The sequence below is a fragment of the Callorhinus ursinus genome, unplaced genomic scaffold, assembly GCF_003265705.2.
Source record: "Callorhinus ursinus isolate GAN/ISIS: 27379988/994484 unplaced genomic scaffold, GSC_fseal_2.0 scaffold15, whole genome shotgun sequence".
Taxonomy (NCBI): Eukaryota; Metazoa; Chordata; class Mammalia; order Carnivora; family Otariidae; genus Callorhinus; species Callorhinus ursinus.
The window spans coordinates 1,138,176-1,166,064 of record NW_027397077.1 but is presented as its reverse complement, the minus strand read 5'-3'; the positions used below and the strand labels follow the sequence as shown (position 1 = coordinate 1,166,064).

General features: G+C 55.1%; 1 protein-coding gene and 1 non-coding gene across 2 annotated transcripts; one reads left to right on the top strand and one right to left on the bottom strand.

Annotated features, from left to right (window-relative positions):
• Window positions 1–4,503: 4,503 nt before the first annotated feature.
• On the top strand, window positions 4,504–4,610 carry LOC112834314 (U6 spliceosomal RNA). Its single transcript, XR_003210840.1, has one exon. It is a non-coding gene; the product is annotated as a U6 spliceosomal RNA (small nuclear RNA).
• A 2,011-nt stretch (window positions 4,611–6,621) lies between these two features.
• Window positions 6,622–27,644, bottom strand: COLGALT1 (collagen beta(1-O)galactosyltransferase 1). The gene is made up of 12 exons (XM_025885100.2): window positions 27,286–27,644; window positions 25,462–25,572; window positions 24,834–24,951; window positions 20,124–20,258; window positions 18,870–19,074; window positions 16,736–16,855; window positions 11,611–11,687; window positions 11,424–11,530; window positions 11,175–11,307; window positions 9,884–10,011; window positions 8,548–8,754; window positions 6,622–8,324 (listed from the first exon to the last, which is right to left on the bottom strand). Exons 1-12 carry the CDS (start codon window positions 27,549–27,551, stop codon window positions 8,057–8,059), a joined length of 1,875 nt encoding a protein of 624 aa, XP_025740885.1. The 5' UTR covers window positions 27,552–27,644; the 3' UTR covers window positions 6,622–8,056.
• Window positions 27,645–27,889: the final 245 nt, after the last annotated feature.

Below are 27,889 nucleotides of genomic sequence, written 5' to 3'. Positions count from 1 at the left end.
TGGGGGTGTGCTGGACCCCAAGCTGGCTCCTCAAAAACCAGGGGAGAAACAAAACTGCTGCTTCTCTGGGGCTGGAGTTCCTGGTCACCAGGCTCATTTCTTACCCTTGACAAGGCTGTCACTGTCCCAGGTAACACTTTCATCCTGTAGGTTCAGGACAACGTTGTCAGCAAGGTTGTCAGCCGTGAGACAGATAGGATTCTGTCATGTGAATACTGTCTGGGAGATGTTCTGGGCTGCCGGATCTTGCGCAGTTTGATATAGCCAGGGTTCCTGCTCAGGGCTCCTCCAAGGTGAGCAGGTTGGGGCTAAGGGTCTCACCCCCTGGCTCCATCCTTACCTCCAGCCCTTCTCTGGGCCGTCAGTCCAAGGTTGTGCTCAGATAGTTCCTGTCCAGTCCCACTTTGGTCCCTACCTGTTTTGTTGTTTGTTTTTTTTAATATAGCAGGTGAGAATCTCATTTCATAAATATGCAAAGAACAAAACCTCGTTTTTCTACAGCTGAATTTAATTTCTTTTTTTAAGATTTATTTATTTGTTTGAGAGAAAGAGAGAGCACGAGCAAGAGGGGCAGAGAGAGAAGAGAAATTCTCAAGCAGACTCTGCACAGAGCCGGACATGGGGCTCAATCCCACGACCCTGAAATCACAACCAGAGCCAAAACCAAGAGTCAGACACTTAACTGACTTAGCCACTCAGGTGCCCCTACTGCTGAATTTAATTTCTGTTTTGAGCCCCCATCCCACCAGGGAGCAGAAATGAAATCTCACTCAGCTCAGGGTTTCCTCGGGGGAATTCAAGGACCCCCCCCCCAACACACACACCCCAAGATCTGGGGTGGTTTCTACATTTGAGTGGCTAGGGCAGGGGCCACGAGATCCACCCCTGGGAGCCGCTTCACTGAGTGCTTTTAGCTACAAGAAACAGCCAAAAGAATTAAAATAAGGACCCAAAGTGGTTAAACCACTGGAGTTACCTATACCTAGAAATTCTACGAATGCACCTTGCACGTGGGTAAGAAGGCTGGGAGCAGCCTCGTGTCATGGGATTTGCACACAGGAGAATATTCTACGGCTCGGCAGAGGGACGAGCCAGGGCTGTGGGCAAGGTGTCAGAAGACGCAGCTCGCCACGGGCCTTGCACACCCTTGCTGACCGTGCCAGGCTGCGCAGCTGCTCTCTCCCGGAGACCGAGAAGTTTCTGGAGCTAGAAGCATGGGCTACACAGCGTGACTTCTGCATGACTGCTCGCTCCCTGACCCAGGGGTGGCTTGTGTGCTGCTTGCTACCACAGGGGCTCAGCCCTTGGCCCCGTGTCCCTCGGCCCGTGGGCTCCATCGTGTCACCGCAAAGCTTGGGAACGGAGGCTCACTCCGGCTGCTTGCTGTGCTTCGAGAGCCAAATGGCCTGGCTCAGGATCCACCGAGTCTCGTAGTCAACTCCACACCCATGGGCGAGGGACAGGCTGACATCTGCCCTTCTCTCTGGAGCGAGGGAGGCTCTTCTCTGACAAAGTATGTGAATGAATGTTAGATGTGTGATGTTCGCTGGGAAAAAGTAAGTCTTACACATCTGCACAGGGCATGACCCGTGTCGAGCAAGCCCACACAAATAGCTGCATATATTTACACACACAGAGATCTAGTTTCAGGATACATAAGTGTGATTAATTAAAAAAAAATAAGCATAGGGTCGCCTGGGTGGCTCAGTTGGTTAAGCGTCTGCCTTCGGCTCAGGTCATGGTCCCGGGGTCCTGGGTTCCAGCCCCGCATCCGGCTCCCTGCTCCGCGGGAAGCCCGCTTCTCCCTCTCCCACTCCCCCTGCTTGTGTTCTCTCTCTCGCTGTGTCTCTCTCTGTCAAATAAATAAATAAAGTCTTCAAAAAAAAAATAAGCACAACATTAAGGATTAAAAAATGGAGGATTCTACCTCATACCATCAAGATGGCTACTACCGAAAAACCCAGAAGGCAGCAAGCGCTGAGGATGTGGGGAAACTGGAACCCTCGCGTCCTGTCGGTGAGCGTGTAAAATGGTGCAGCCTTCGTGGAAAATGGGAGAGAGAGTCCTAAAGAGATTAAAGATAGAATTACCCTGTGACCCAGCAATTCCACTTCTGGGAATGTCCTCCAAAGAATTGAAAGCAGGGTCTGGAAGAGGTATTTGGACACCCATGTTCAGAGCAGCATGGTTTACAGTAGCCAAAACATGGAAGCAAGCCAGTGTCCATCAACAGATGAATGGGCCAGTGCAAGGTGGTTTATCCACACACTGGAAGATTCTTCAGCCTTAAACAGGAAGGAGATTCTGACCCAGGCCACAACATGGGCGAATCTTGAGGACACTCTGCTGAGGGAAAGAAGCCGGTCACCAAAGGACAAAGACTGTATGATCCCGTTTGAGTAGCCAAATCCGTAGAGGCAGGAAGTAGGACGGTGGGTGGCGGGGGCTGGGGGCGGGGGGAGCGGGAGTTTGTGTCTGATGGGGACAGAGCTCCAGTTTGGGAGGATGGCAATTTCTGGAGGTGGATGGTGGTGATGGCTACACAGCACCGTGAATGTACTGAATGCCACAGGATTGTCCACGTGCACATGGCTAAGCTTCTGTTATCTGAATTTCATCTGTTTTAAAGATTAAACAGAAAAACAGGCGGCTGGACAGTCTCGGGCCCCTGAGCCAGAGTTTGCCAACCTCTAGCCTAGTCCATTATTCAGACTCCCCCTCCTGCTTCTTTCCCCTCACCTCCCCTAACCTGCAGCTAAACTCCAGCACCGTCCTCATGCTCACGACCCACCCTCCACTCTCCCTGAACCCCCGGCCTCAACCTCACCCTGTCCTCCTGCTCTTGCCCCCGCCCCTTAATCTACCCTAATCTCACTCCCATTTCCCCCCCTCCTCATCATGCTACCTGCCAGCATGGCACGATCACCCAGGGAACAGAAACAAGATGAACAGTTTCCTGGAGGGTGTAACACAATTCTGTGATTCATTATCTATGTGCGATTACATTTCATTACATAATTCATTATATTGCATGATAATTACTGTGTTCCTAATGCTACAATTACATATAATAGGTTCCACGATTATACATCCTGCAATTACACAACCATTCTTCCCATCACCGTAAAGTACAGGAATAAATGAGGAGGAAGTGGTGGGTTGACATCAGAACCCGCCCCGATCCAACCTCTTTCCAGGCAGAGGCTGCTAAGCTGCAGCCAGGCTCACAGGGTTTCCCCGCAGCTGGGCACGTGCTCAGGTCCACCCACGGAGATGCCTGGGGGCATCTGGAAGGCAGAAGAGACCGAAGTTGTCTTGGTTTTTGCTTCCCCTGTTCACAGCCAGGCATAGAAACACCTGTTGTTCTGGAATCTGCATTCCCTTGTCCAGTGACAAGCTTGGTGGGTGTTGAAAAGCAGTTGTGGCGGACACAAAGGGGGCATTCCATTTCTGGAGCACAGATACAGGGTGTGTGCCCCAAGTCAGAGGTGTCAAGGACCTCCTGCCTCCCTGCCTTGATTTCAGGGAGCCTCAGATCCCCTGGTGAGCAGGTTCTGCAGAGTCCTTCCTGTAGGACCAGTCCTGGTCCTGCTCCCCTGCGCCAGGAGTGGCAAACTCTGCTCCCTGGACCTCACCCAGCCCACTGCCTGTTTTTGTAAGTAAAGTGTTCTTGGCACAAGGCCACGCTCCATTCATTCATTCATTCATTCATTCATTCAGCTCAATCTGCGGCTGCTTTCATGCTACAACCGCAGAGTTCAGTCTTTTGAATTTCCTGTATTAAACCCTTTGTGTTAAAAGACCTCAAGTGGTTTTTCGGGGCGCCTGGCTGGCTCAGTCAGTAGAGCATGGGACTCTTGATCTCTGGGTCATGAGTGCAAGCCCTGCATTGGACATACTGTTCACTTAAAAAAAAAAAGACCTCAAGTGGTTTCTATTTCCCACCCTTAATCCTGACTGCTATGCTACACCAGGATACATAAGAAATTATGATACATCCATAGACCCAGCCACGATTACAGTCTGCTAAAACGATAAATATGGTAGACTGAATAACCCCTCCATCAAAGATACCCACATCCCATTGCCCAGAATCTGTGAAAGTTTCTTTCTTTCTTTCTTTCTTTTCTTTTTAAAGTAGGCTCCACGCCCAGCATGGAGCCCAACACGGGGCTTGAATTCACAACCCTGAGATCAAGACCTGAGCTGAGATCAAGAGTCTGATGCTTCACTGACCGAGCCACCCAGGTGCCCCTGTCAATATTACTTTAAATGGCAAAAGGAGGGGCACCTAGGTGGCTCAGTTGTTAAGTGTCTGCTTTCGGCTCAGGTCATGATCCCAGGGTCCTGGGATCGAGCCCCACATCGGGCTCCCTGCTCAGCGGGAAGCCTCTTCTCCCTCTCCCACTCCCCCTGCTTGTGTTCCCTCTCTCGCTGTGTCTCTCTCTGTCAAATAAATAAATAAAATCTTTAAGAAAATAAAATAAATAAATGGCAAAAGGAGTGCTGGCTTTGGCAGCACGTAGACCTAAATTGGAATGATACAGAGAAGCTTAGCATGGCCCCTGCGCAAGGACGCACGGAAATGGCAAAAGGAACATTGTAGATGTAATTAAGGATCTTAAGATGATGGGAATGTGATCCTGGATTATCCAAGTGGGTCCTAAGTGTAATCACAAGGGTCCTTGTAAGAGGGATGGAAGAAGGTCAGATGAAGAAGTAGGAGACGTGAGACAGAAGCAAGGGATCACAGGGAGTGGCTGTGAGTCAAGGCATGCCAGCAATCTCCAGAAGCTGGAAAAAACAAGGACATGGAATCTCCCCTAGATCCTCCAGAAGGAATCCAACCCTGCTGACATCTTGACCATGCCCAAGTGAAACTGATTTCAGACTTTCGAATATAACTTGTGATACATGTATCAGTGGAAACATGGAAATATGACTCTTCTGGAGACTTTATCAGAATAAAATTGGGATTCCCAGTCACCACTTTTAAGCTTCTAACCTCTTCAGTCTGGAGGCAGAATCTGTTTTAATCAGAGAGATTTCATAGCGAAGGATGCTTCACTTCATGCCACAAAGAAGACCCTTCTAGAGACTCATGTCCCCAAGAGGCTGAATGGGATTGGTGCAGGATTCTCAACCAGAGCCCTGTGGACTTCTGGGGCCAAATCAGTCTTTGTCACGGGGCTGCCCTGTACACTAGAGGACATGCAGTGGCATCCCTGCCCCCCCCCCCAGATGCCAATAGCACCACCCCAAGTCACCACAACCAGAAATGTCTCCAGACATCACCCAATGTCCCCGAGAAACAAAAACACCCCAGCTGAGATCCATTGGGTTAAGATAAGATTTAGAAACATCCCACATAATTGGAACACATGAGAAATGACTCCAATGTTCTATGAGAGACTAATAAACTTGCATCATCCACCTCTGTAAACACACGATGAACAGTCAGGATGAAGCAAGAAGGGTAAATACGGTAGCTGCATGAAGGGAGCCGTGCACACACGTGAACCCAGCATTTTCACCTGCATCGACTCACCCAACTGCAGGAAGGATGTGTCATGTAACACGGCTTGCAGTCGGGTGGTGACAGTCCGGGGTCAGAACGGCCGAGTGAATGGCGGTCCATCACCATCGCTGAATATTGTATGTAACAACCCAAAAAGAACTCATAGACGTCTGCCCTGATTAGAACGCCCACAATATATTGTTAAATTTAAAAAGAAAATTGCTGAAAAACCGGGTGCAATTTGATCCCATGTTTATGGAATAAAAATGTGTTGAGTCGGGTGGAGGATGGGCGGGGGGAAGGTTGAATCCATTTATGGAACATGATCCTCTCTTTGGAAACGTGTGTATATTTGCACCATGCGCATGGGTGAGACTGGAAGGTTTTTCACCAAAATGTTAATTCTTGTCGTCTCTGAGGATATAGGATTTAATTGGGCTTTTTCAATTTGCTTAGCTGTATTTTCTAACTCTTCCACAAGGATTACACACCGTCTGTGTTATTTTGTAGAAGCCTTGGGTACGTACCTACGCACTCTAAGGGCTTAGGAATCTTGAGAACCTTTCAGTATTTGAGGAAGAGCTGGGTGTGGCTAAATGCCCCGCCTCCATCGCCCCTGGGGTGGGACCACTCTGAGGCACATGCTCTATGCTATCTCCTGAGGTCCCCAGAGGCCCAGACTCAGTTGCTCATTGAAGCCTCCTGCAGGTTTTCCTCCCCTCCTCGGCTCACGTCCCCACCCCCATCGGGGCTTCCTGGGGTCACTTCTGGGACAACTCAAATCCTCATCTTGGAGTCTGTTTTCTGGAGACCCCAAAATGACAGCGTCTCTCCTCATTCTGTCATCAGAGATGATCCTGCCATTGACCCCAAAGGATACATTGCAGTGGGCCCCAGCTGTCCCTGAGCTATTTCAGGGAAGTGTTATGGGGCAGGCCAGGAGATGGGGCTCTCACTACACCCTCCCCCCTCATCCCTCCACCACTGGGCTTCCCTCTAGCGCCTGGTCTCCTCCCACATCTTGGCCGCCGGCAGTGGGGGGAGTGTGAGTGTGTGCTGGTGGTGAGCAGAGCAGTTGGCCAAGAAAAGAACACAGACTGATGTGAAAACCAACCAGGAACATTTAATAAAAAAATAAGCAAGTTATCCAGGACCTGACCCAGTGAGCAGGTATCCCTAAGCGAGCAAAGCACCGCTGGCTGGCTCTGACATTCATTCCAGGCTGAAGGCACAGCAAGTCCTCCAGCCCATGCCGGGGAGCACCTGCCCAGGCCATGGGCAGTACCCTGGTGCAGCCGAGCCCACACAGGGCCCCAAACACACGGTCCTACCAAAGGCTTGAATGTAGGAACCCCACAGAGCGGGCAGAGCCCACGCCTGAGATGCAGGCCCGGGAGGTCAAGCAAACGGGGTGACAGGTCAACACAGGAGCACGGTGAGCACAGGAGACCCAGCCCCTGTTTTTATCCCTGGCCCCCGCCAGGGGGGCCGGGTCCAGGGGAGCCTGCATGTGGCCATGTGGTCGCTGGGACCTGCAGCTGCCCCTGGTGAGGGGAGAGCCACCCTCCCTCCTGGGTGGTGGGGGGACTTTGCGCACAACTTGGGTGACCGAGGGACAGGTGGGGATCAAACTCTCAGCCAACCATTCTCCAGTCCCACTGGGGGTCCACGAGGTCTGGTACACAGTAGGCGCTTGATAAACACCTGCTGCATGAAGAAAGAAGACTCATCTTGTTCATCTCGGTGGCCCAGCCCTTGGCACGTGGCCCCGCACACACGTGGGTGATCCGATGCTGACCCAGCAACTGCCACACCGTTTGGTATCACTAATGCCTGGCCCACACTAGGCGCTCCCTAGACGAGTCAGGAAGAAGCCAATCGAAGAGTGAAAAGCACCTGGTTCATCTTCACCCCCAGCACCAAGCTCAGTTCCCAGCATACAGCAGGCACTCAATAAATGCTGAGTTAATAAGGACTTGTCTTTGTGTCACAAGTACCAGGCACATAGTGGGTGCTTGATAGGTGTTCAGAGAAATGAAGAAAGTGTCTTGTTTACCCCAATATTCTCAGAGCCCAGAATGGTTGGTGGCCAACATACAGTAGGCATTCAATAAATATTTCAATGAATTAAAACAATGACTGTGTATCACTAGTGCTGATTCTTGGGGGGGGGGGGGGGGCAGGAATCAAAACAAGCTTGATGGCTGAATCAGTCACCGGCGGAGGGGATAATTATGCCTCACCCGCTGCCAAACACGGGAGCCCGGTACCCAGTGAGGACTTCAAGGGTTCGGCACCCAAAGACACGAACGAGGAGGTCTGGTTCCCCCGATCCCCCGGCGTCAAGCCCCTCTCCTGGCATACAGTAGGCACTGCGTTAAAGCTGCCTGCGTGCACGTGCTTGCCGAGCCAGAGCCTGCTGCACGCCCCTCGCGGGGAGAGAGCCCTCCGTGGCCTGCGGGGGGTCCGCGGGGGGCGGGGTTGCGGGGTGGTGCCGGGCCCACGAGGCCGGCTTCGGTGTTTGGCCGCCGCCGGCGCTCAGAGCTCGTCGCGCGCCGCTCTGTCCAGGGGCGACTGCAGGACGTCCGAGTTCTCGGCCTCGCGGCTCAGGGCCTGCTGCTCCCGCATCTTCTGGGACTTGGCGCGGTCCCAGTCGGTCTTCACGTGCTCGTTGTTCCACACGACTGAGGTCTCCGTGTCGCTCACGTACCCATCGTCCCCCGTGTAGTGCGTGGGGTAGACGAGCAGGGGCTCCACGGAGAAGGCGCGCAGGTTGCGGGGCGAGAAGTGGGCCTTGTACTCGGACCTGGGGGGGCGAGGGGAGAGGGGGCCTGGCGTGGACTGGGAGTCGGGGACAGATGGAGGGGGCCGTGGGAGGGGACAGACTGAGACAGAAGTGGGAGGGGGGGGCCCGGCATGGAGGGAGGCGTACGCAGAGGTGACCCGGGGATCCGCCAGCCCCACGCCCACCGAGCCAGGACAGCCCCACAGCAAGACCCCGGCCCGGGTGCCCGCAGCGAGCGTCTCACACTGGGTGCTTGTCAAACATGACGGGCAGGAACTCGTCGACAGGCAGCATCTTGGAGAGCGGCTGGGCGGCCAGCAGCTTGCGGGCGCCCTGCAGGGAGATCACGTAGGCCAGCGTCCAGTAGGAGTAATCGGCCTCCACCAGGTTCCTCACGCGCGGCACTGCCTTCTCCGGGTGCTCCACCTGCATCCGCTTCCGGCCCACATAGCTGCGGGTGCAGAGTCAGGGTCCTGTCACCCTCTTCCCGCCCGCAGGAAAATGCTAACTGCGCAAGTCGGAGATCCAGTGAGCCTCCGTCAGGCCCTGGGGCGGGAGCGGGCTGGGTGTGTTTGGGGGAGCAACCAGGAGGCTGGTGTGACTGCCGGACCAGGGAGGACCACAGGGGTCTGGGACGTGCAGGGAGGAGACTGAGTTTTTTCCAAGGGTACTAGGGAGCCATGGGAGGATTTGGAACTGGGAAGGGGAAGACGTCCTGGACACTCTCTGAGGCTGAACCACAGGAAGGAGTGGGGCTAGGAGGGAAGCTGCTCTAAGTTCAGAGGGCTGGGGGGCAGCTGGGCAAGGTGGAGGAATGTGGTGAGTAGCTGGGGATGAAGGGGTATGGCTTCTACACCTATTACTAGCACGGGCCAGAGTCTGGGGCCTAGAACCTGTATCAGGGCCCTGTACGCAGGAGAGAGAGAGAAGCGGGGGGGAGGGCGAACCAACTCACCTAGAGGAGATTCCAAAGGACTGTTCCAGAAATATGCTGGCCACATCCTACCTAATGCTGGTCTAAGTAAGACCCAGGCTCCCTGGGTATGCCCCCACATTCAGTCATGCCCTCAGCTCCTGGGCACACCCCCAAGCCCTGGCCACACTTACCCTAGCCCACACCCCAAGATCTTCAGCCATGTGCACAGGCTTCCACGTCAAATCTTAGGCATACCCCATCTCCTTTGGACTCACCAAGTCTCCAAGGCCTGACAGAGCCCCCTCCCCACAGGCCAGGTCCCGAGATTTCCAGGTCATCCTCACAGGCCTTTGGCCCTACCCCACAGGCCCTACCCCCCAGGCCTTAGGCCACAGGCCTAACCTACAGGCTTTAGGCCAAACCCTGACTGCTCTCGGATCCAGGGACCACGGGGCCCCTCACACAGGCTACACCTTCTGTCACACCCCCAAGAGTTGGCCCAGCCTACTAACCTGCAAAGACCCTCAGACCTCCAGGCCCTGGGCCACACTTCTGAGCTCCAGACTGCAGCTCCACCTCACTCCAAACTGAGCCCCCGAGCCCCAGCCCCACCCCAGTGCCACCCAGGGCCCAGACCCCATGGCCAGCCCTGCCCCACACCCACATGAGGTCCCAGTCCAGACTCTCCCGCTCCACGTCCCGCATGAGGTTCAGCAGGCGTCTCTTGAAGAAGATCTCAAAGCGCAGGTCGTCCTCGAAGACAAGCGACTTCCGCAGCCCACGGTCCACAACCTGAGGGAGGATGCCCTGCCCACATCAGACAGAGACCAAGGCCAGACCTGACCCTGAAGTCAGCTCTGCTTCAAGGCCGGGCAGCAGGAGAGAAGCAAACGCAAGCCTTCCTCACCATCTTCTGGATAGACCTCTTGGCCATCAGCTCCTCGCACACTTGGCAACATGTGCCCTGACCTTGGCCTTGGCCTGGCTTCTACTTCCTACCCCAAGGTCTGTGCCTGTGCCAATGTGTGGCAGCAGGCAGGCCCCTAGCCTTCAGGCCTCAGGCCAGATGTCACCTATGAGGCCCTCCCCAACCACTGGCCAAAGCTGTCAGCTGAGGACAATTCATGGCCCTCCTGCGGGTGCGTCGCACTTAGTTTATTATGGTTTGCCCATCAGTCACCCCACATCCCTGGGCTGTGAGCCCCCTGCAGGGGCCCACATCTGTCTTGGTGGCTGTCACATTCCCAGCACCAGCACCAGGCCAGATGCACAGCAGGTGCATGGGTGCTCGCTGAATGCACTTGAGAATTCTCAAGACTGAGGAGGGTGACTGTCATCTGCCAGAAAAGGGCACCCTCCTTGCTCACAGAGCTCACCCCTCTAAGAGGCAGGGCTGGGCTTGAACCGGAGTCTGGACGCCTGGATAATGCAGCCTCTGCCCCATGCCGTCCATGACGAGTGTCACTCAGGGAAAGAGCACTGTCACCTCCAATGCCCAGACGCCCCATCTGGCTCCGTGCCCGGTGGCTCCAGGTTTGAGTCTCGGCCTCTGAGGGTGGCTGACGAGCCCCTGGCGCGGGGTCAGTGTTGCTTACTGTCCCTGCGGCCGTCACTGCTACTTGTAAATGTTGAGCTCAGAGTCCAGGCCCTCCAAAGACATGTGGCAACAGTGGGGTGGGAAGAGGCCTCACTTGGGGGTCCTGGGCCTGAGACCCCACCTTCTATGGGAGCCTGGCTCATCCCTCCCTCCCTAGTCTGCTTCCCCCATCTGCACAATGGAAGGACAGCAGCTGCCCCAGCCAGGCCGCTGGTGACATGCAGGTGAAGTCACGTCGAAACAGAGGTCCCGTGTCCTGCCCAAGTTTCAGAAGCCTGCAGGGGGCGCCAGCGAGTCCCTCCCTGAGCTGCCAGAAGCCTGAGGTCGGCCCTGCCCTCCCCTCCCCTGCCAGACCTACCTCCTTCCAGATGTTATAGTGGCTGAGGAAGCAGCCCAGCTCGCCCTTGGTGAGGGGCCGCCCGTGGTAGGGGTCCCGGTAGCCGGGCAGCATCTGGATGCCCAGCGCCTCCACCTGGCTGGTGTTCATGGCTCTGCAGGCGGGGAGGGGGGGGTCAGAGGAAGACCCACTGGGCGGGGCCTGCCAGGGAGTGGTCTACACCCCGGTGCCCACTGGGTCCGCCCCCCCGCGGTGGGACTCGGGACGCACTTGCCGTCCACGGCCTCCACCAGCCGGCACTCGATCTCCTGCGCCTGCAGGGCCCGCAGCATGCGCTCCCGCCGGTCCTGCCGCCGCTTCAGGTTGATCATGAAGACCTGTGGCCCAGAGCTCTGGTCGGACCCTCCGGGCCGGCCCCCACCCCCCACCCCAGCCTGCCAGGGGAGGCCTGGCTCACCTCGTCGAAGCCCATCTTGTCAGGCGTCTTGGGGGGCACTGAGATGAACCTGGAGGGCTCCGCTGGTGGGTGCTTCACTGTGAGGCAGAGAGAAGGGGGGTGTTGTCAGCGGGGTCACTGGGGGAGGGGGTCTAGCCTCTTAACAATGTCCCTTCCCTCCCCCATCCCCTCTGGGAACCCCGTCACCCTGAGCTCCTTAGCCTGGCACCAAACACAATGTTGGTGCTGGTCTCTTTCCCCCAGCACCTCCTCACTCTGGCTGTTGGCACTGCCCCAAATGTACCCCTTCCTACCTCAGGACCTTTGCACATGCTGGACCTCTGCCTGAAACAGCTTTCCCTCCTCCCCTCCTTCCCCTGAGTTCTCAACTAAGATGCCCTCTTGAGCTGAAGCAGGGTACCTCCTCCTGGCTCCCACAGCATCTGGCCTTCCATCATCAAACCCCAATCCTGTGGGCCCACCTCCCTGGCTTTCTGTCAGCCACAAGCCCCACAGGACAGACACCAGGTCTGCCCATTGAGTCCCCAATGCCCAACGCTTGGTACACAGCAGGCCCTCAATAATTACTCAGAGAATGAACAAAGAAATGATGGCAAGCTGTGTGACCTTGACCTGTCGGGGCCTTGGCTTTCCTCAAGTATAAAATGGGGCTCCAATTTTATTTTTTTATTTTTTAAAGATTTATTTGTTTGTTTGAGAGAGAGAAAGTGTGCATGAGTTGGGGAGGGGAGGGAGAGAGGGAGAGAGGATCTCAAGCAGACTCCACGCTGAGCATGGATCCTGACACGGGGCTCAACCTCAGGACCCTGAGATCGTGACCTGAACTGAAACCAAGAGTCAGATACTCAACGGACTGAGCCACCCAGGCGCCCCGGCACTCCAATTCTAAAAACCTCCTCCACCCAGAGGTTTCAGGAGAAGATGCCCTGAAATGACGCCCATTATGGGTTGAATTGTGTCCTTCCCAGTATGCTGGCATCTTAGCCTCCAGTACTTCAGAATGTGACCTTATTTGGAAATAAGGTCTTTACAAAGACAACCGAGTTAAAATAGTGACTGGGGTCCTTATCAAAATGGGCATTTTGGATCCAGCCAAGCACACAGAGGGGAGACCACAGAGACACACCGGGGGAAGGTGACTGTGTGACTGGAGTGGCATGTCTACGAGCCAAGGCATGGCAAGAATTTCAGAGTGGCCATGATCACTGCCCTTCTCGCTGCTATGAACAGTGCTCAGACCACGTCCCCGGGGGCCTGTCCTGACACATCCCTGCTGGCTTCTTTCAGAAGGATCAGATCCACGGGCGGACAGGAGGCTGGGGAGGCTGGCCCAGAGGAGCCCAGCCTGACGGTGATTGTGGCATCTGCCCCATCAAGAATAAAGGCCCTGTGTGAGCTTGAGGGACAGACACAGGCCCCTCTGTCTGGGACAGGCCAGGGTGCGGCCAAAGCCAACCTGGGTCCCCCAGGGACACTGCATCCCTGGGGTATCCTCCCGTCCAGGGCTCTTCACAGCTCTGGCCGCCCCCTAGCCCTCTTTGGGGTGCTGGAGACCAAGAGCAAGATGCTGGGATCCGAGCACCCAGATTCAAACCCCAGATGCCTTTTCCCTTCTCCTGAGCTTCTGCCCCACCACTTGTGGGTATGGCGGGCAACAAGGCCTGCCTGTGGGGAGGGAGGACCTCCTCACTCTTTGTCATCAATTCTGGGAAGATGGAGCACATCAGGCATCCAGCAGCAAAGCAATGAAGCCTTTCCAGAAAGTCACATCACAGTGATTATAAAAACCTAACACCTCCAGACCCGTCGTGGGGGTGAATAATCAAATTTCGCCAAAGAGAGGTCTGGCCTTTGTGCCCAGTTCCTGGAAGATCGAAGCCCTCTACATATCCTGCCTGATAAGAGTGTGTTTGCTTGGGGTCTTGGGCCACACTGGGTGGTCTATGCCAACAGTGTGATTTAGGGTAGGGGTCTTAGGCCACGTGGAATCAGCTCGCCCCCTGCAGGGGCTAGAGATGGAGATCACCCATGCGGCAGTCAGCCAGGTCCATGTGAGTGAGCCTCAGTAAAAACCCCCGACACCGAGGCTCAGGGAGCATCCCTGGACGGCAGTACACCATGCGTGTGGTCACACACTGGTGCTAGGAGAAGTGAAAGCTGTCCACAAGACTCCACAGACAGGGGACACCCAGAAGTTCCATGCACAGAACACCCTGGGTGTCTCCACCCCAGACACCCCTTCCCTTTGCCAACTGTAACCTGTGTCCTTTCGCTTGTCATAAACCCTAACTGTGAGTGTAACAGCTTCCAGTGAGTCCTGTGTCCTGCTACTGAATTATCAAACCTGAGCGTGGTCCTGGGGACCCACAGACCTTGCAACTGGTTTAAGAAGTAGAGCAATCTTGTGGGTATTTCCTAACTTCACGCCCACTGAGGCATGTCTGGATCTCCCTCACACGCATGCATGGGAAATCCACAGCAACCCTGGGGAAGATGGGAAACACCTTCCATGTCCCTCATGAGAAGACTGGTAAAGTGACGTGTGACACAGCCAAGACTGGATAAATCTATGGTTAACACGACACAACAAGGCAGGGAACGAGCCACAGCTGCACACGGCAGTCATGCCAGCACCAGTGAGATGCTGGGCGGAAGACATGGCGCTTGAGAGAGGCACGTTGGGTGATTCCACTTACAGAAGCCCAGGACCGCCATAACCCATCAGCCGATGAAACTGGGGTGGCGGGAGGGCCAGGGGAAGGCCCTGTGGCTGGTGACAGGATATAAAAGCAATCATCACACCACACGCACACCACCCATTACCACAATGTGTGTTAACACTCAACAAACAGGATTTATACTGAGCAAGGGTTACGGGACCGATGGGGAAAGATGCTCCATTGTCCACAAGCAGGGGGCAGGGAAGGAAGCAGGTTGCAGGATTCCCCATCCACAGGGATCTCACTGAGCCTTTCTGCAAGTCTGAAATTTCATCGTCAGACTTTTGAATGCATGAAAAATCATATGCACAGCCCAGGTCCAGGTACCCACATATGGATGGAGAGAAAATGCAGTCTCTGCCCACACCAGAAGGAAGGATTTACACAAATATCTGAAACCTCCAGACCCTCCTTCTGTTTGTTCTGTATGCTTTGCTCTGGCCCTCGAGACACAGGAATATATTCACCCCTCTGGTGACTTCAGTTTCTAATAGTTTCTAACTGAGCCTGGGTGGCTCAGTCAGTTGAGTGTCTGACTCTTTGGCTCAGGTCATGTTCTCACGAGAGCCCTGCATCGGCTCTGCTGGGTGTGGAGCCTGCTTAAGTCTCTCTCTCTCCCTCTCGCTCTGCACCGCCCCTGCTCTCGTGTGTGCTTTCTCTCGCTCTCTCAAAAAATAAAAAATAGGGCGCCTGGGTGGCTCAGTCGTTAAGTGTCTGCCTTCGGCTCAGGTCATGATCTCAGGGTCCTGGGATCGAGCCCCGCATCGGGCTCCCTGCTCTGGCGGGAAGCCTGCTTCTCCCTCTCCCGCTCCCCTTGCTTGTGTTCCCTCTCTTGCTGTCTCTCTGTCAAATAAATAAATAAATAAATAAATAAATAAATAAATAAACCTTAAAAAAAATAAAAAATAATAAAAATAAATAAAACATATTAATAAAAATAAAATATAAAAAATAATAAAATCAAGTAGGAAAACTATGGCGGCCTGGGAGACATTTCTCAGGGGCCAGTCACCAGTTGGAGCTGGTGATGAGCAGAGACCCACCTCTGTTGATTGCGACCTGGTGGGGCTGCTGGACCAGGCCCGGGCATGTGTGTGTGACAAACGCTCAGGTACTGCAGGGGTCTTCACCCTGGTGACCTTGCAGCCTCCAGGTGTCACCTCAAAATCCCCCAAATCCCGGGCGCCTGGGTGGCTCAGTTGGTTAAGCGACTGCCTTCGGCTCAGGTCATGATCCTGGAGTCCCGGGATCGAGTCCCGCATCGGGCTCCCTGCTCGGCAGGGAGTCTGCTTCTCCCTCTGACCCTCTTCCCTCTCGTCCTCTCTTTCTCTCTCTCTCAAATAAATAAATAAAATCTTTAAAAAAAAAAAATACCCCAAATCCCCCAAAACAAAGAGGGCAGGGTGCGGTTCCATCTTCAGCCACCAGGGGGTGCCACAGACAGACCTTTCTAGAGAGAGGTTTAAGCGTGGGAAAGGAGCCCCAGAGCAGGGCTCTTCCCTGTCTGTGCAGTGGGAGGATCGGCGTGCTGCCTCAGGGGCGTTCTGGAGGATGTGTGTGGACAGCACACGGCCAGGCCCTCATAGAAGTACACATGTATCACTGTGTGGTGGCCCTGGAGCTCCCCAGCTGGGGCAGGAGCCAGCTCAGCCCCGTGTGCTTGTCCTATCTCAGGGGCCCACTAGAGGGATGGCTAGTTTACTAGTTTATGGGTTTATCTGTATATATATTAGAAAGACATGAACTTGCAACTATGGTAAAAATACCTAGTTTCCTTTTTTAAATAAATGTATTCAAGTGAAAAAAAAGAAGCGTCTGCTTAAGATAAATATTAAATAATGGTGGGTCTGGGGTTTGCCAGGGGCATGGATAAGGACACAGCCCAAAACGGTGGTGTCCCAGACACTGCCATGCACATAAAGGTCCGTCAGCGAAAACCTGCTGCCCCTCTGGTCCTCCCGTACCCTCTATGGCTCCCAACTGCCCTTGGGGAAAAGGCCTGTTCCTCAGCTTGGTGTCCAAGGCCCCTGCCCCAGTCCCGCCTGCCAGCTCTGCCCAGCTCACCACCTTTATTTCTGCCCTGTCAACCTTGGCTGTTCTCTGAGCTCACGTTCCCTCCAGCCTCCTGGCCTTTGCCCGTGTTCTCCCTCCAGCTGTGATCTTCTTCCTGGCTAACTCCTACCCACCCTGCATCTTCATGCCACCTCTTCCCAGAAGCCCATCCTGACTGCTCTCAGGATGCCGTCCTTGCCAGAGTGGGGACAACCATCCACCTTGTTCATGCCGGGTCTCCCGCTCCCAGCAAAGCGAAGGGCACACGCTCCATCAGTGTTCAGGCGCCGTACGTGAGGTGGCAGAGAAAGGGAGGTGACTCGGCCCTCCCCGTCTGGCGCGGGCGGACTCACCCATGACCTCCAGTTGCACGTGCAGGAAGCTCTCGGCCTCATCCTGCAGGGAGCTGTGGGCCCTCAGCGGCACAGGCAGGAAGCCGTAGGCCTCCTTGTTGCAGACGTACATCTGGACCTCTGCGGGCCGAGGGAACAACAACCCAACGTGAAAACGGTGCGAGGCGGCAGAGCCCCACCCTCCCCAGCCCAGCCGCACCGCCCAGGGCGGCCTGGAACCTCAACGGGTCCCCCTGCTCCCGGCACCCGGTACCCGCAGGAACTCCTCAGCTCTCCAGCTGGGACCGGGAGCCAGAACAGGGGTTCGCACTGGCCGGGAGGCCCGGAAAAACTCCAGAGCCTCCCACGGCCACCGCCTCGTTCCCCCGCGGGGTTCTGGTTCTGCGACACGGCCACCTCCACAACCACACAACAGCCGGAGGGCAGCACAGAAGCCACCTTGAGGCAGGAACAGGAGATGCGGCTGACCCAGACGCAGTAAGGGCACCCCCATCTGCATTTGCCCTTTTCGGGGTGGTCTAAGGTTTTGGGCGTATCTTTTTTTTTTTTTTTTTAAGTAAAAAACCCCAATGAAAAATGATTTTCACCTGAACTGGTTAACTTTTTCTGTAAAGGGCCAGATGGTCAATATTTACGCTTGTGGGCCAGACAGTTCTGTCTCAATGACTCAGTTGCAGCTAGAAGGCAGAAGCAGCCAGAAATGAGACTTAAATGAATAAGCGTGGCTGCGAGCTGATGAAACTTTATTTATAGGCACTGAGATTCGAATTTTATACAATCTTCAGATGTCACAAAATGTTATTCTTCATTTTTTTTCCCATTCAGATGACCAAGTATAGACTTCTCATATATATTTGGTCTTCGTCCACAGTTCCAGGCTCAGTTCCCACAACCCTTGGAATTTCCTAGATGTTGAGAGCTTAAAGGTGTCTCTTACGTTAATAAGTGACTTTTGGAAAGCACTTAAAGAGGAACCTCCCTCCACCAACACACACACTGGTTGCCAGTGGAATCAACCATGAATAGAGGGTTGGAACTTTCAGGCCTACCCCTCTGATCTCTGGGGAGAGGAGAGGAGCTGGAGGTTGGATTGCCAAGTGCCAATGATTCAATCAATCGTGTCTATGTAATGAAGCCTCCATAAAAACCCAAAAGCATGGAGTTCAGGGCGCTTCCGGGTTGGTGAACACGTGGAGTGTGGGGAGAGTAACATACCTGGAGCCTGGAGGGGGCAAGGAAGCTCTGCACCCCTTCCCACATACCTCACCCTAGGCATCTCTTCAACAGGCTGCTCCAGAGTTATATCCTTTTATACTACACCGAGTCACCTAGTGAGTAGATGGGTTTCCCGAATTCCGCGCACTGCTCTAGGAAATTAATGGAACCCAAGGAGAGCATCTTGGGAGCCTCAGATTTATAGCCAGTTGGTCAGAAGCACAATGAGAACATGGGTTTGTGGCCGGCATCTGAAGCTGGGGTGGGTGGCAGTCTTGTTGGACTGAGCCCTCCTCAACCTGTGGGATTTGATACTATCTCTGGAAAGATAGTGTCAGAATTGAGTTGAATTGGAGGACACCCGCTTGTCCTACAGAGACAATGGCTTGTTGGTGTGGGGAAGTTCCCCCCCACCCCCCGACACACACACTCATGACAGAATTAGGTCCAGGAACCCAAAAGACATACTTGGCTTGTGGCTATAGAAAAACAGATGGTGGGCCAGATTTGGCCCATGGGCCATTGTTTGCCAAACCATGGTTGAAAAAAAAAATGAGAGGTCAACTGTGGCTGGCTGTGTTCTTTTTCTCTTTAAAACGTTTCTTCCCTAACTGTACAAATAGGTAATAATTATGCTCAGCTACAGAAAACTGGGAGAACAAAGGAGAATATCAAGATGAAAATAACCTTCAATAAAGAGGTCTTAAAGATATGGGGAGTGAAGTGACCCGGCGAAGCCGAGGCTGGAGAGAAAGGGAGTCCTGGGGACATCACCTGAACACCTGGATACAGCCACACCTGTAGCCGTCCCTGCACCCTGCAGTTCTGGTTCTGGTTCTGCGAACCTTCGGTGGGCTCGACACTGGTCCCAGAGAACCAGACAGATGCCCCCGTGCTGGCAAACTCCCTGTGGGCTCACCTGCTTGCTTGCAGGAGAAGGCAAAAACAATGATGTCGTCGAAGGACCACGTGTAGTCAGGGTGAGGCGGGTAGAACGCCAAGTTCCTGGATGCTGCCTTCCGCAGGTCGATCAGGAAGGTTGAGTGCACCATGGGAACGGCAAAGCAGCCCCGGCGGTCCCGCTTGCGAATGGGGATGTAGGCAGGCGTGCGCTTGTAGTAGCCCTGCAGGGAGGAGGGCGCAGCTCTATATGGGGGACCCTAGAGGTAAGGCTGGAGGCCTGGGACAAGGGGAGGCACAGAACAGTTGGAGAGCAGGACCCAGATGCCAGCCTCTGGCTGTGGTGGGGCTCTCCCCAGATGCAGAGCTCTGGGCGTGGTCAGGCCTCGTGTCCACCCCCGGAGCCTCAGGCGGTGGGGCAGGGGCAGATGAGGGAAGGTAAGCAGCTGTGCACCCGCAGACCTAGCTCAACACTTCAGGTCAGAAAGGAAGCACTTGAAGGAGGAAATGAGAAAGGGACCGGATGTTCGTGATTCCCTGACTTACACAGGATTGAACATTAGACGTAGGCCTTCAGGGAACTTGGGCTACGACATATTTTTTTAAATAGAAACCACTTAACTGTCCACTTTAAGATGGTGAGTTTTATGTTATGTGAATTGCCCGTCAATTAAACAGACAGCAGGAGACAGGAGGGGGGTCTTGGATCTGGCGTGGCCCCCGCTCCAGCACCTACTCTTTCACTTCTCCTGGTGTTGCCCACAATCCCAGCCTCAACCCTAGCGTGGGACTTATGGCCCAGGCTTTGGCCAATCAGAACCTGGCATTTTCCTGGCTTCAGGAATTGGCTCAGGTGTAGAAGGAGACTGGACAAGGCCCAAAGTGGACTTTGGCTGGATGATGATGGGATTGTGCCCCAGGAGTCTGAAAATGAAGCCACCCAAAGGGTGGAAGAAGACAGGAATGTTGTTTAACACCTGGATCAAGCTGTGCCTAAAGTCCTACCTGGCACCACGGCTTCCTAGCTGTGTGAGCTTAGGCAAGTCAAGTCCTCTCTCCCTGTATTTCTGTTTCTGCCTCAGTGACTGGGAAGGGGGTGGGGAGCAGAGGGCACAATCACAGACCCTCTGTCAAGGAGCTATTTAAGGATTATCACCATGGTGTTGTAAAGCGCTCACCATGAGGTGGTACGATAAGTTAGGCTCCAGCCACAGGCCCCACTCGCTCACCCCCACCATCCCCCGCCCCCACCCTACCCCAGCAGCACCCTGACCTGGGAAGTCATCCCGCACCAAAAGTTGGAGTATGCGGCCCGCGAATCCAGCATGGGAGCCACCACCGTCTTATTCTCAGCGATGAGGAGACTTAGCATGTTCGGGTTGAGGATCAGGTTGTCTGCATCCACAAACTGCAAAATACCCAACAGAGCATCAGCAGGGGCCACAGGGCTGACCTGGGCTAGGCCACAGCTCTGAACAGCTGGGGCGGAGGCCAGAGTCCTGGACGGGAGGGAGGGGGCGGTCTGGGGATCCTGGCGTAGCAGACGGGGCCCTGGAAGCCAGCGGGTTCCGGTCCCTCCACCGCCCGGCTCTCCCCCGAGTGACAGGCCAAGCAACGCTCACACAATGAAATACACTCAAATACACTCCGTAGCAAGAGAAGGGACAGACCACACAGCACAAAGCAACACAAACGGGGCCCAGACATGCCTCTGGGGGGGGACATGGAACATGACAGTAAGTGCACCACACAGCGCCATTTATGGGAACTTTTCAAACAGGCAGCGCCTGTCTATGAGTGGGACGGTGGGAGCAGAGGCCAATTCCTCAGGGAGCGGCTGGGAGGAAGGCCCTTTGTCTAATGAGAATTACGTGCTGATAAAGAGTGTACAAATCAGATCTTTACGTAAGCTTTTTGTTTTCCTTTAACGCCTTACGTGTTGGGATACAAAGATGGTAACTTGCCTGGTGCAGCACGGAATGAAATCCACCAACCCAGGAATAGGGTCACCATCGGTCCTGCTGGTTCCCCCCCCCCTCAAAACCATGTGTCACCAGCACTCTCCGGAGAGGCCACACCAGGAGGCTCACTGCAGTGCTGTTGATCACACAAACTGGGGAACAACCCGGGAGTCTAGCAGTGGCGAACCAGCTAGAGAAGTTCCGGCCCCATCCCACTGCAGAGCGAGTCGAGACAGCTAGGAATCGCGCCACAGAAAAGGATCAGGTGAGGGTGTCCCTGTCCACTGGGATGTGAAGACACGCAGGCCACCATGCAGTGCAGAACTCTTAGGACTGACTGATTTTTAAATGCATCTGATCCACAGATACGCTTTCTGTCCCCCACGCAGGATTTTTAAAACCTTTAAATCACTCGCCACACACAACAGCGAGAACTAGAATTCCAGCCTTCTCTGGCAACTCCAGAATGGCATTCCCGCAGGGCAACCCCCAGCTGGAGACGGAAGGTGGCTGCCCCTTGGGACAAGCCGTGGGGCTGTTCCCTGCCCAGCCCCTGCGAACATTTATATGTGTGACCGCTGAATATATACACAGTAAAAACAGCCAGAATGGTCCGGCAGTTCCCTGAAGAGTTACACACAGAGCTATGCACGACTCAGCGATTCCACTCCTCGGTACGCACCAAGACAACTAGAAACAGACATCTGCACCACCGCCAGGTTTGCAGTGGCGGTGGCCACGGGAGCCAAACGGTGGAAGTGACCCACGTGTCCATCAATGGAAGAATAGATGAACGAAACGTGGTCCATCCACACAATGGAACATCACGCAGCCTTAAAAAGGAACAGAGCTCGGACACACGGCTCCAACACAGATGAACCTTGAGAACATCGTGCTGAGTGAGAGAAGCCAGACAAAAAATGCCACATATCTGTGGGCACAGAAAGCAGACTAGTGGCTGCCAGGGCCTGGGGGAGCGGGAGGGGGAGTGACGGCTCATGGGGACGGGGCATCATTTGGGGGGATGGAAATGTTCTGGAGCTAGAGTGAGGTTGTGGTTGCACAACATAATGAATGTACAAAATGCCACAGAGTTGTTCCCTTTGAAACGGTTAATTTTATGTTATGTGAATTGCACCTCAAATAGAAAACACGGAAACCAGCCAGAAAGTGAGTCTCTCCGGGAGGTAAGATGACAAGGTTTGCTTGTTTTTTCTTCCCTAAGTGTCTTATTTTTTCTTGTATATTTTCTTACAAGTAACACCCATAGCCTTTGCAAAAAGAGAAAAAAAAGAGGTGCCTTTTTTTCCTTGTAAAAAGAGATCTTTTTTTTTTTTTAAGAATTCCTTTTAATAACAATTTTAAAACACTGGACAAATGATTTCACATCCCAATATGGATTTCCAAAGTCCCCAGTTACAAAAAGATACCAGTATGTCAAAAGCTCGCTTTTTTTTTTTTTTTAAAGATTTTATTTATTTATTTGACAGAGAGAGAGAGAGAGCACAAGTAGGCAGAGAGGCAGGCAGAGGGAGAGGGAGAAGCAGGCTCCCCGCCGAGCAGGGAGCCCGACGTGGGGCTCGATCCCAGGACCCTGGGATCGTGACCCGAGCCGAAGGCAGCCGCTTAACCGACTGAGCCACCCAGGCGCCCCTGTCAAAAGCTCTTTTGAGTTTTGAACCAACATGTAGAGTTCCACCCGAGTTTACTGAGGGAAAAAAGTGAAAACCAGCCAGGCTCAAACCATGAAAGCAAAACCCAGGGAAGCAGACAAGGCGGTCCTGTGCTAGATGGTTCCAGGAGGTTCCAGTCCCACCTCTGCACCTCACTGGTTCCGAGTCTCCACCAACAAGCACGTTGTCACCTCCCTCTCTAAGCCTCTACTTTCCCATCTGTAAAATGGTCTGATGAAGGCATCAACCTACAGGGCCCCCAGGAAGAGACTGTTCCTTTCTTTCTCCTCTCTGCAGTGAGAGGCTGGGGATATGGGGTCCTCCTGTCACCCCCGCGTCCAAGGACGTGTCCCCTCGGCCCAAAAAGGCATCCTCAATTTACTTGCTTTTCTCTGCGGTCTTGCTCCAGGCCTCCCGCTGTGCCCCTCCCCTGCCCCAATAGGCCCAGCTCCCATGGCAGCCACAGGGCTTCTGAAAATCATAAATCAGAACACAGCTCTTGGGCGCCTGGGGGGCTCAGTCGGTGAAGCGTCTGCCTTCGGCTCAGGTCACGATCCTGGAGTCCCGGGATCGAGTCCTGCGTCGGGCTCCCTGCTCGGCGGGGAGTCTGCTTCTCCCTCTGACCCTCCCCCCTCTCTCTCTCTCACTCTTTCTCTCTCTCAAATAAATAAATAAAATCTTTAAAAAAATAAAAAATAAAATAAAATAAAATAAAAAAGAACACAGCTCTTCCCTGCTCATATACCCTCCGTGGCTCCTCATTACCCTCAAAGTAAAAGCCAAATCTCTGCCTTGGTCTGACCCCCACCCACCACTTCAGGACCACCCTCATCACACCCACCCTGGCCTCCTCGTCAGTCCCTGACGGCCCCAAGCTTGCACCTTACTCGGTTCCCTCTGCCTCAGACACTGTCCCCCAGCTTCCCCCGAGGCTGGCTTCTTTGTTCCTTCAGGTCACGGCTAGGGTCCCCTCCTAAGAGAGACCCCCAACCCTGCTCACTCGTCACTACACCCTGACTATGCCAACTGTTGTGGCTTGAATGGTGGCCCCCAAAAGAGAGGTTGAAGTCCTGACCCCTGGTACCCTGTGACTGTGATCTTAGTTGGAAATAGGGTCTCTGCCGATGTAACTAGGATGTAGGTTTAGATGGGGTCAGACTAGAGTAGGGTGGGCTCTAAAGTCAATGACTGATGACCTAATAAGAGGAGGAGAGACAGAGAGACAAGCCCACGGGACCACAGAGACAGACAACGGAGGGACACGGCCACAGGCCACAGGCCACAAGCCGAGGAGCACGTGGAGCCCCTGGAGCTGGAAGAAGTGAGGAAGGATCCTCCCCTAGAGCCTGTGGAGGGGACAGGGCCCTGCTGACACACTCAGACTTCTGGCCTCCAGAACCGGGAGACAATACACTTCCGCTGTTTGCAGCAACCCCACCCCCCACCCCACCCCACGGTGTGTGGTTCTTTGTCACAGCAACCCCAGGACACTGATCCATCACCAGCTGCCTTTCTACAAGCACAGCACTGGCTGCCTCTAGGTACTTCCTCACTCAGTTTTGGTTTCTGGTCACGGCCCCCCTTCCTGGGACACTAGGAAGGCAGGGCTCAGCCCGTGCTGATCCTCATTGCGTCCTCAGGCTCTGGCAGGTGGTGGGCAAGGGAGGGGCTCATGGAGGTCTGCTGACTGAATAAAGAAGGTACAGACCACAGCTCGGGGCCTGGCGCCTAGACGGAAACCAACCACAGGCTCCGTCAGGCTGGCATCATTGCCTTCAGCCTCCATGGGGAGGCAGGCCCAGCGGCCAGTGCCATCCGGCCCCACCTGCACCAGGGGAGGGGGTCACGTCCAAATCAAAGGGATGGGCTGAAGGAGCTCTCACAGGCCTGCGTGCAGGTACCTTCACACGAATGCATTCCAGCCTGAACCGTCCCTTCCTCCAGAGGCAATGGCCAGCCCAGGAGAAGGAAGTGAAAGTCAGGCCTCAGCAGCCCAGCGTCTCCAGTGCCCCCCCAGATCTCCACCCCATCTTCCGGCTTCTCGGCAGTCACCCAGAGGAATTGTGGGGTGCACAGAGGTGGCAATAAAGAGGAGACAACCCAAGGGTCCAACCACAGGGGATGGTTGGGGACAGCAGCTGATGATTAAGAACTCTGGAGGCCCTGGATTGAACCCCAGCTCCTCCACTAACCAGCTGTGTCACCTCTGACAACTCACTCCCCCTCTCAGAGCCTGTTTCCCTCGGTAAACAGGCTTAAGGATAGTCTCCACAACCCACTGATCCCCCTTTCCTCGGCGGCCAACCAGATCTCCCCCACGATCTCAGAGTATTTGGCTGAGAGACTCACCAGGATGTAATCGGCCCACATGTCCCGGGCAGATTTCAAGGCTGCCTGGCGCAACTTCATGACGTGCTCATAGCGTGAGTCAGACCAGTGTTTGGGGCCCTCCTCATCCGGGTAGGACCTGCAGAGAGACAGCTGTGATGTGCTAGGGATGGGGCACCGTGGCAACCCAGAGGGCAGTGGTCAGAGAGGTCTTCCTGGAGGAGGGGATGTGTAGGTGGAGAGGTAAAGAAATAAACCCTGAAAGGCTGAAAGGAACCGGGGCTCTGCACTGCCCAGGGGCGCATGGGGAAGCTAAGCAGCAGGGGCTGGCCCTGGGGCATAGAGTGAGACTGGGAACAAAGCAGGAGGCGTCCACCAGGAGGACAAAGGAAGGAGGGAACTCTAGGTGGAGGGAACTGTGGGGGCAAAGGTCCAGCTGGAGGACTGTGGCCCACTGAAGCCAAGAGCGGGTCAGAGTAGCCACGGGCAGCCCTTAAGGCTGCAGAGTTGGGCAGGAGAGTCAGGGGCGGAGGGGCCGGGGTTGTCACAGGACAACAGAGAGTCATGGAAGGTGTGGGAATAGGGGCACGGCCCAGTTGCCTGCGGCGGGGGGCGGGGGGTGGCTGTCAGGGCAGAACCTGGAGTTCACCTGGGCTCTTCTGCTGGCCGCCACTCCACGGAGTGGTACAAACTCTTTACAGCCACCAGCCATTCCCGCAGCACAGCCGATGTGTTGTCTGAGTTGTGGTCTGTGGCTACCCTGCAAAGCAGAGCAAGACAGTCAGTGCGAGACTGGGGAGACGAGGCAGCACCGGGCAGCCTGAAGCAACATGGGCTCCACGCCCCCAAGCTGGCCTTCCAGCAGCTTATGGCCCTGGGCAAGATGCTTCCCCCCTCCATGCCCGTTTCCTCATCTGAAACAGAGATGAGGACTGCACCTGCTTCACTGGGCTGCAGAGGGGATTAAACAAGCTAATTTTGGGAAAAACACATTAGACGCTGTTAGTACTACTGAGCACCTAGGATCTTATAACCACACTAAGTACTAAATATTGTGATTTAATTTAAAAATGTATGTATCATCTACCCCCATCCCACCTTCCCCGATTCTCTCTTATGAACAACACCATCTCATAGTGGCCTGTGCTTCCTCATTAATTCAACAAACATTTCCTTTTTCTTTTTTCTAAAGATTTTATTTATTTGACAGAGACACAGCGAGAGAGGAAACACAAACAGGGGGAGTGGGAGAGGGAGAAGCAGGCTTTCCGCGAGCAGGGAGCCCGATGTAGGGCTCCATCCCGGGACCCGGGGATCATGACCTGAGCCGAAGGCAGACATTAATGACTGAGCCACCCAGGAGCCCCTCAACAAACATTTTTTTTTTTAAGATTTATTTATTTATTTGAGAGAGAGAGAATGAGAGAGAGAGAGTACATGAGAGGGGGGAGGGTCAGAGGGAGAAGCAGGCTCCCCGCCGAGCAGGGAGCCCGATGTGGGACTCGATCCCGGGCCTCCGGGATCATGACCTGAGCCGAAGGCAGTCGCTTAACCAACTGAGCCACCCAGGCGCCCTCAACAAACATTTCTTAAGCACCGACTGCGTGCTTGCATTATCCAGGCTGGGGAATCCGGGATGGAGCGGTGAGGGCCATTTAGGAGTCCACATGAAGAGGAGAGCTGCTCTCCCCTTAAATAAGTTGTTATTAAGTTGCCAACCATAGCAGTGATGACTAGTAACGACAATATAATAATAGCCACAGTTCTGGTCACTGAGCACCAAGCCAGAGATGCCAGGCACAAGGCCTCACGTGCATTAACTGGTTAATCTTCGGAGATGAAGGCAACCAGAGTTATATTAATGCCCCCATTTTCCAGATTAGGAAACCGAGGCAGGAGGCGGGAAGTCACCAGTCAGCCGACATGGCTCTGCCCCATTCCCCTTGCGGGAAGAATCCACGCCCCCACCCTTGGCCACCTGGACCCGTTACCCACCCACCCACCCACCCACGCTCGTCAGAGGGCAGGGGATCTGACTCAGGCTGGGTTCAGGATCCAATGCCTCAGAAGCCGAAAAGACTTCCTGTTAGTGGAAGTGCAGTGTGGGCCGTGGGGGCTCCAGGCTCCCCTTCTTGGGAGCTGTGAGCGCTCCGAAGGCGGTTTGAGGGTCAGTCCCAGGCAGAGCGGCCCAGTCCTGGGCTGGGCACGAGCGGTCCCGGATCGGCCCTAACCGCGGGGCCAGAAAGCAGAGTGCGGTCGGTCAGTCCCACCGCGGCGGGACAGAGACGGGGAGGGAGGGACAGCAAGCAGAGGGCCCGCACGTCTGGCCCGCCCCGAAGAGGGAAGCAAGCAGGGGACACGCGTGGGTGCCTGCCAGCTTCGCCCAGTGCCAGGGCAGCAGGCGGCGCGCGGGGTGGAGCCGCCGGCAAGGGGGCGGCCGGCCGGCCGCGGGGAAGGCGGGTGCCGCGCTCACCACAGCGCCGTGCGCTCCCGCGGGTGCCGCAGCCGCTCGAGCGCGCCCAGCGTGGCGGGCAGCGCGTGGGCCGCGTTGCGCGCCACCAGCGCGATGAGGACTCGGGGCGCCTGCAGCGGCGACTCGGGGCTCCAGCGCTCCTCCGGGAAGTAGGCGGCGGCGCCCGGCGGGCCCCCCGGGGGCGGCAGCGCCAGCAGCAGCAGCAGCAGCAGCAGCACCGGGAGCGGCCGCCAGCGCCGCCTGCACGCGCGTGGGGCCGCCGCCATCGCGCCACGCGTCGCCTTTAAGCCGCTTTTCTGCCGGCGGACGCGGACCGCGCCTTGAGCCTGCCACCGGACCCCGCCCTGCCGCGCGCCTTAAAGGGGAGGAGAGTGCCTGGCGTGAATCAGCCGTCTGGGCCCGCTTCCGGGACCCCTCCTCCCGAGGGCCTTTAAAGGCACGATGTGCTGCTTTACGCAACTCCCGCCAGCAGTCACGTCAGTCCGCTGGCCCGCCCCAACGCCCCGCCCCCGCTCCCGCCTTAAAGGCACAGAGCGCTTCTAGCTTTCCCATTTCACGTGACTCAGTGCCGTAAAGGTGTCAGAGCTCGGAACACCCCGTGCCT

Coding starts and splice junctions, on each gene's coding strand:
- COLGALT1 (XM_025885100.2), bottom strand. CDS start 27,551: ATGGCGGCGGCCCCACGCGCGTGCAGGCGGCGCTGGCGGCCGCTCCCG. Junction 25,573..27,285: donor CGGGAGCGCACGGCGCTGTG/GTGAGCGCGGCA, acceptor TCTGCTTTGCAG/GGTAGCCACAGACCACAACT. Junction 19,075..20,123: donor GGTGCGGGATGACTTCCCAG/GTCAGGGTGCTG, acceptor TCCTCCCTGCAG/GGCTACTACAAGCGCACGCC.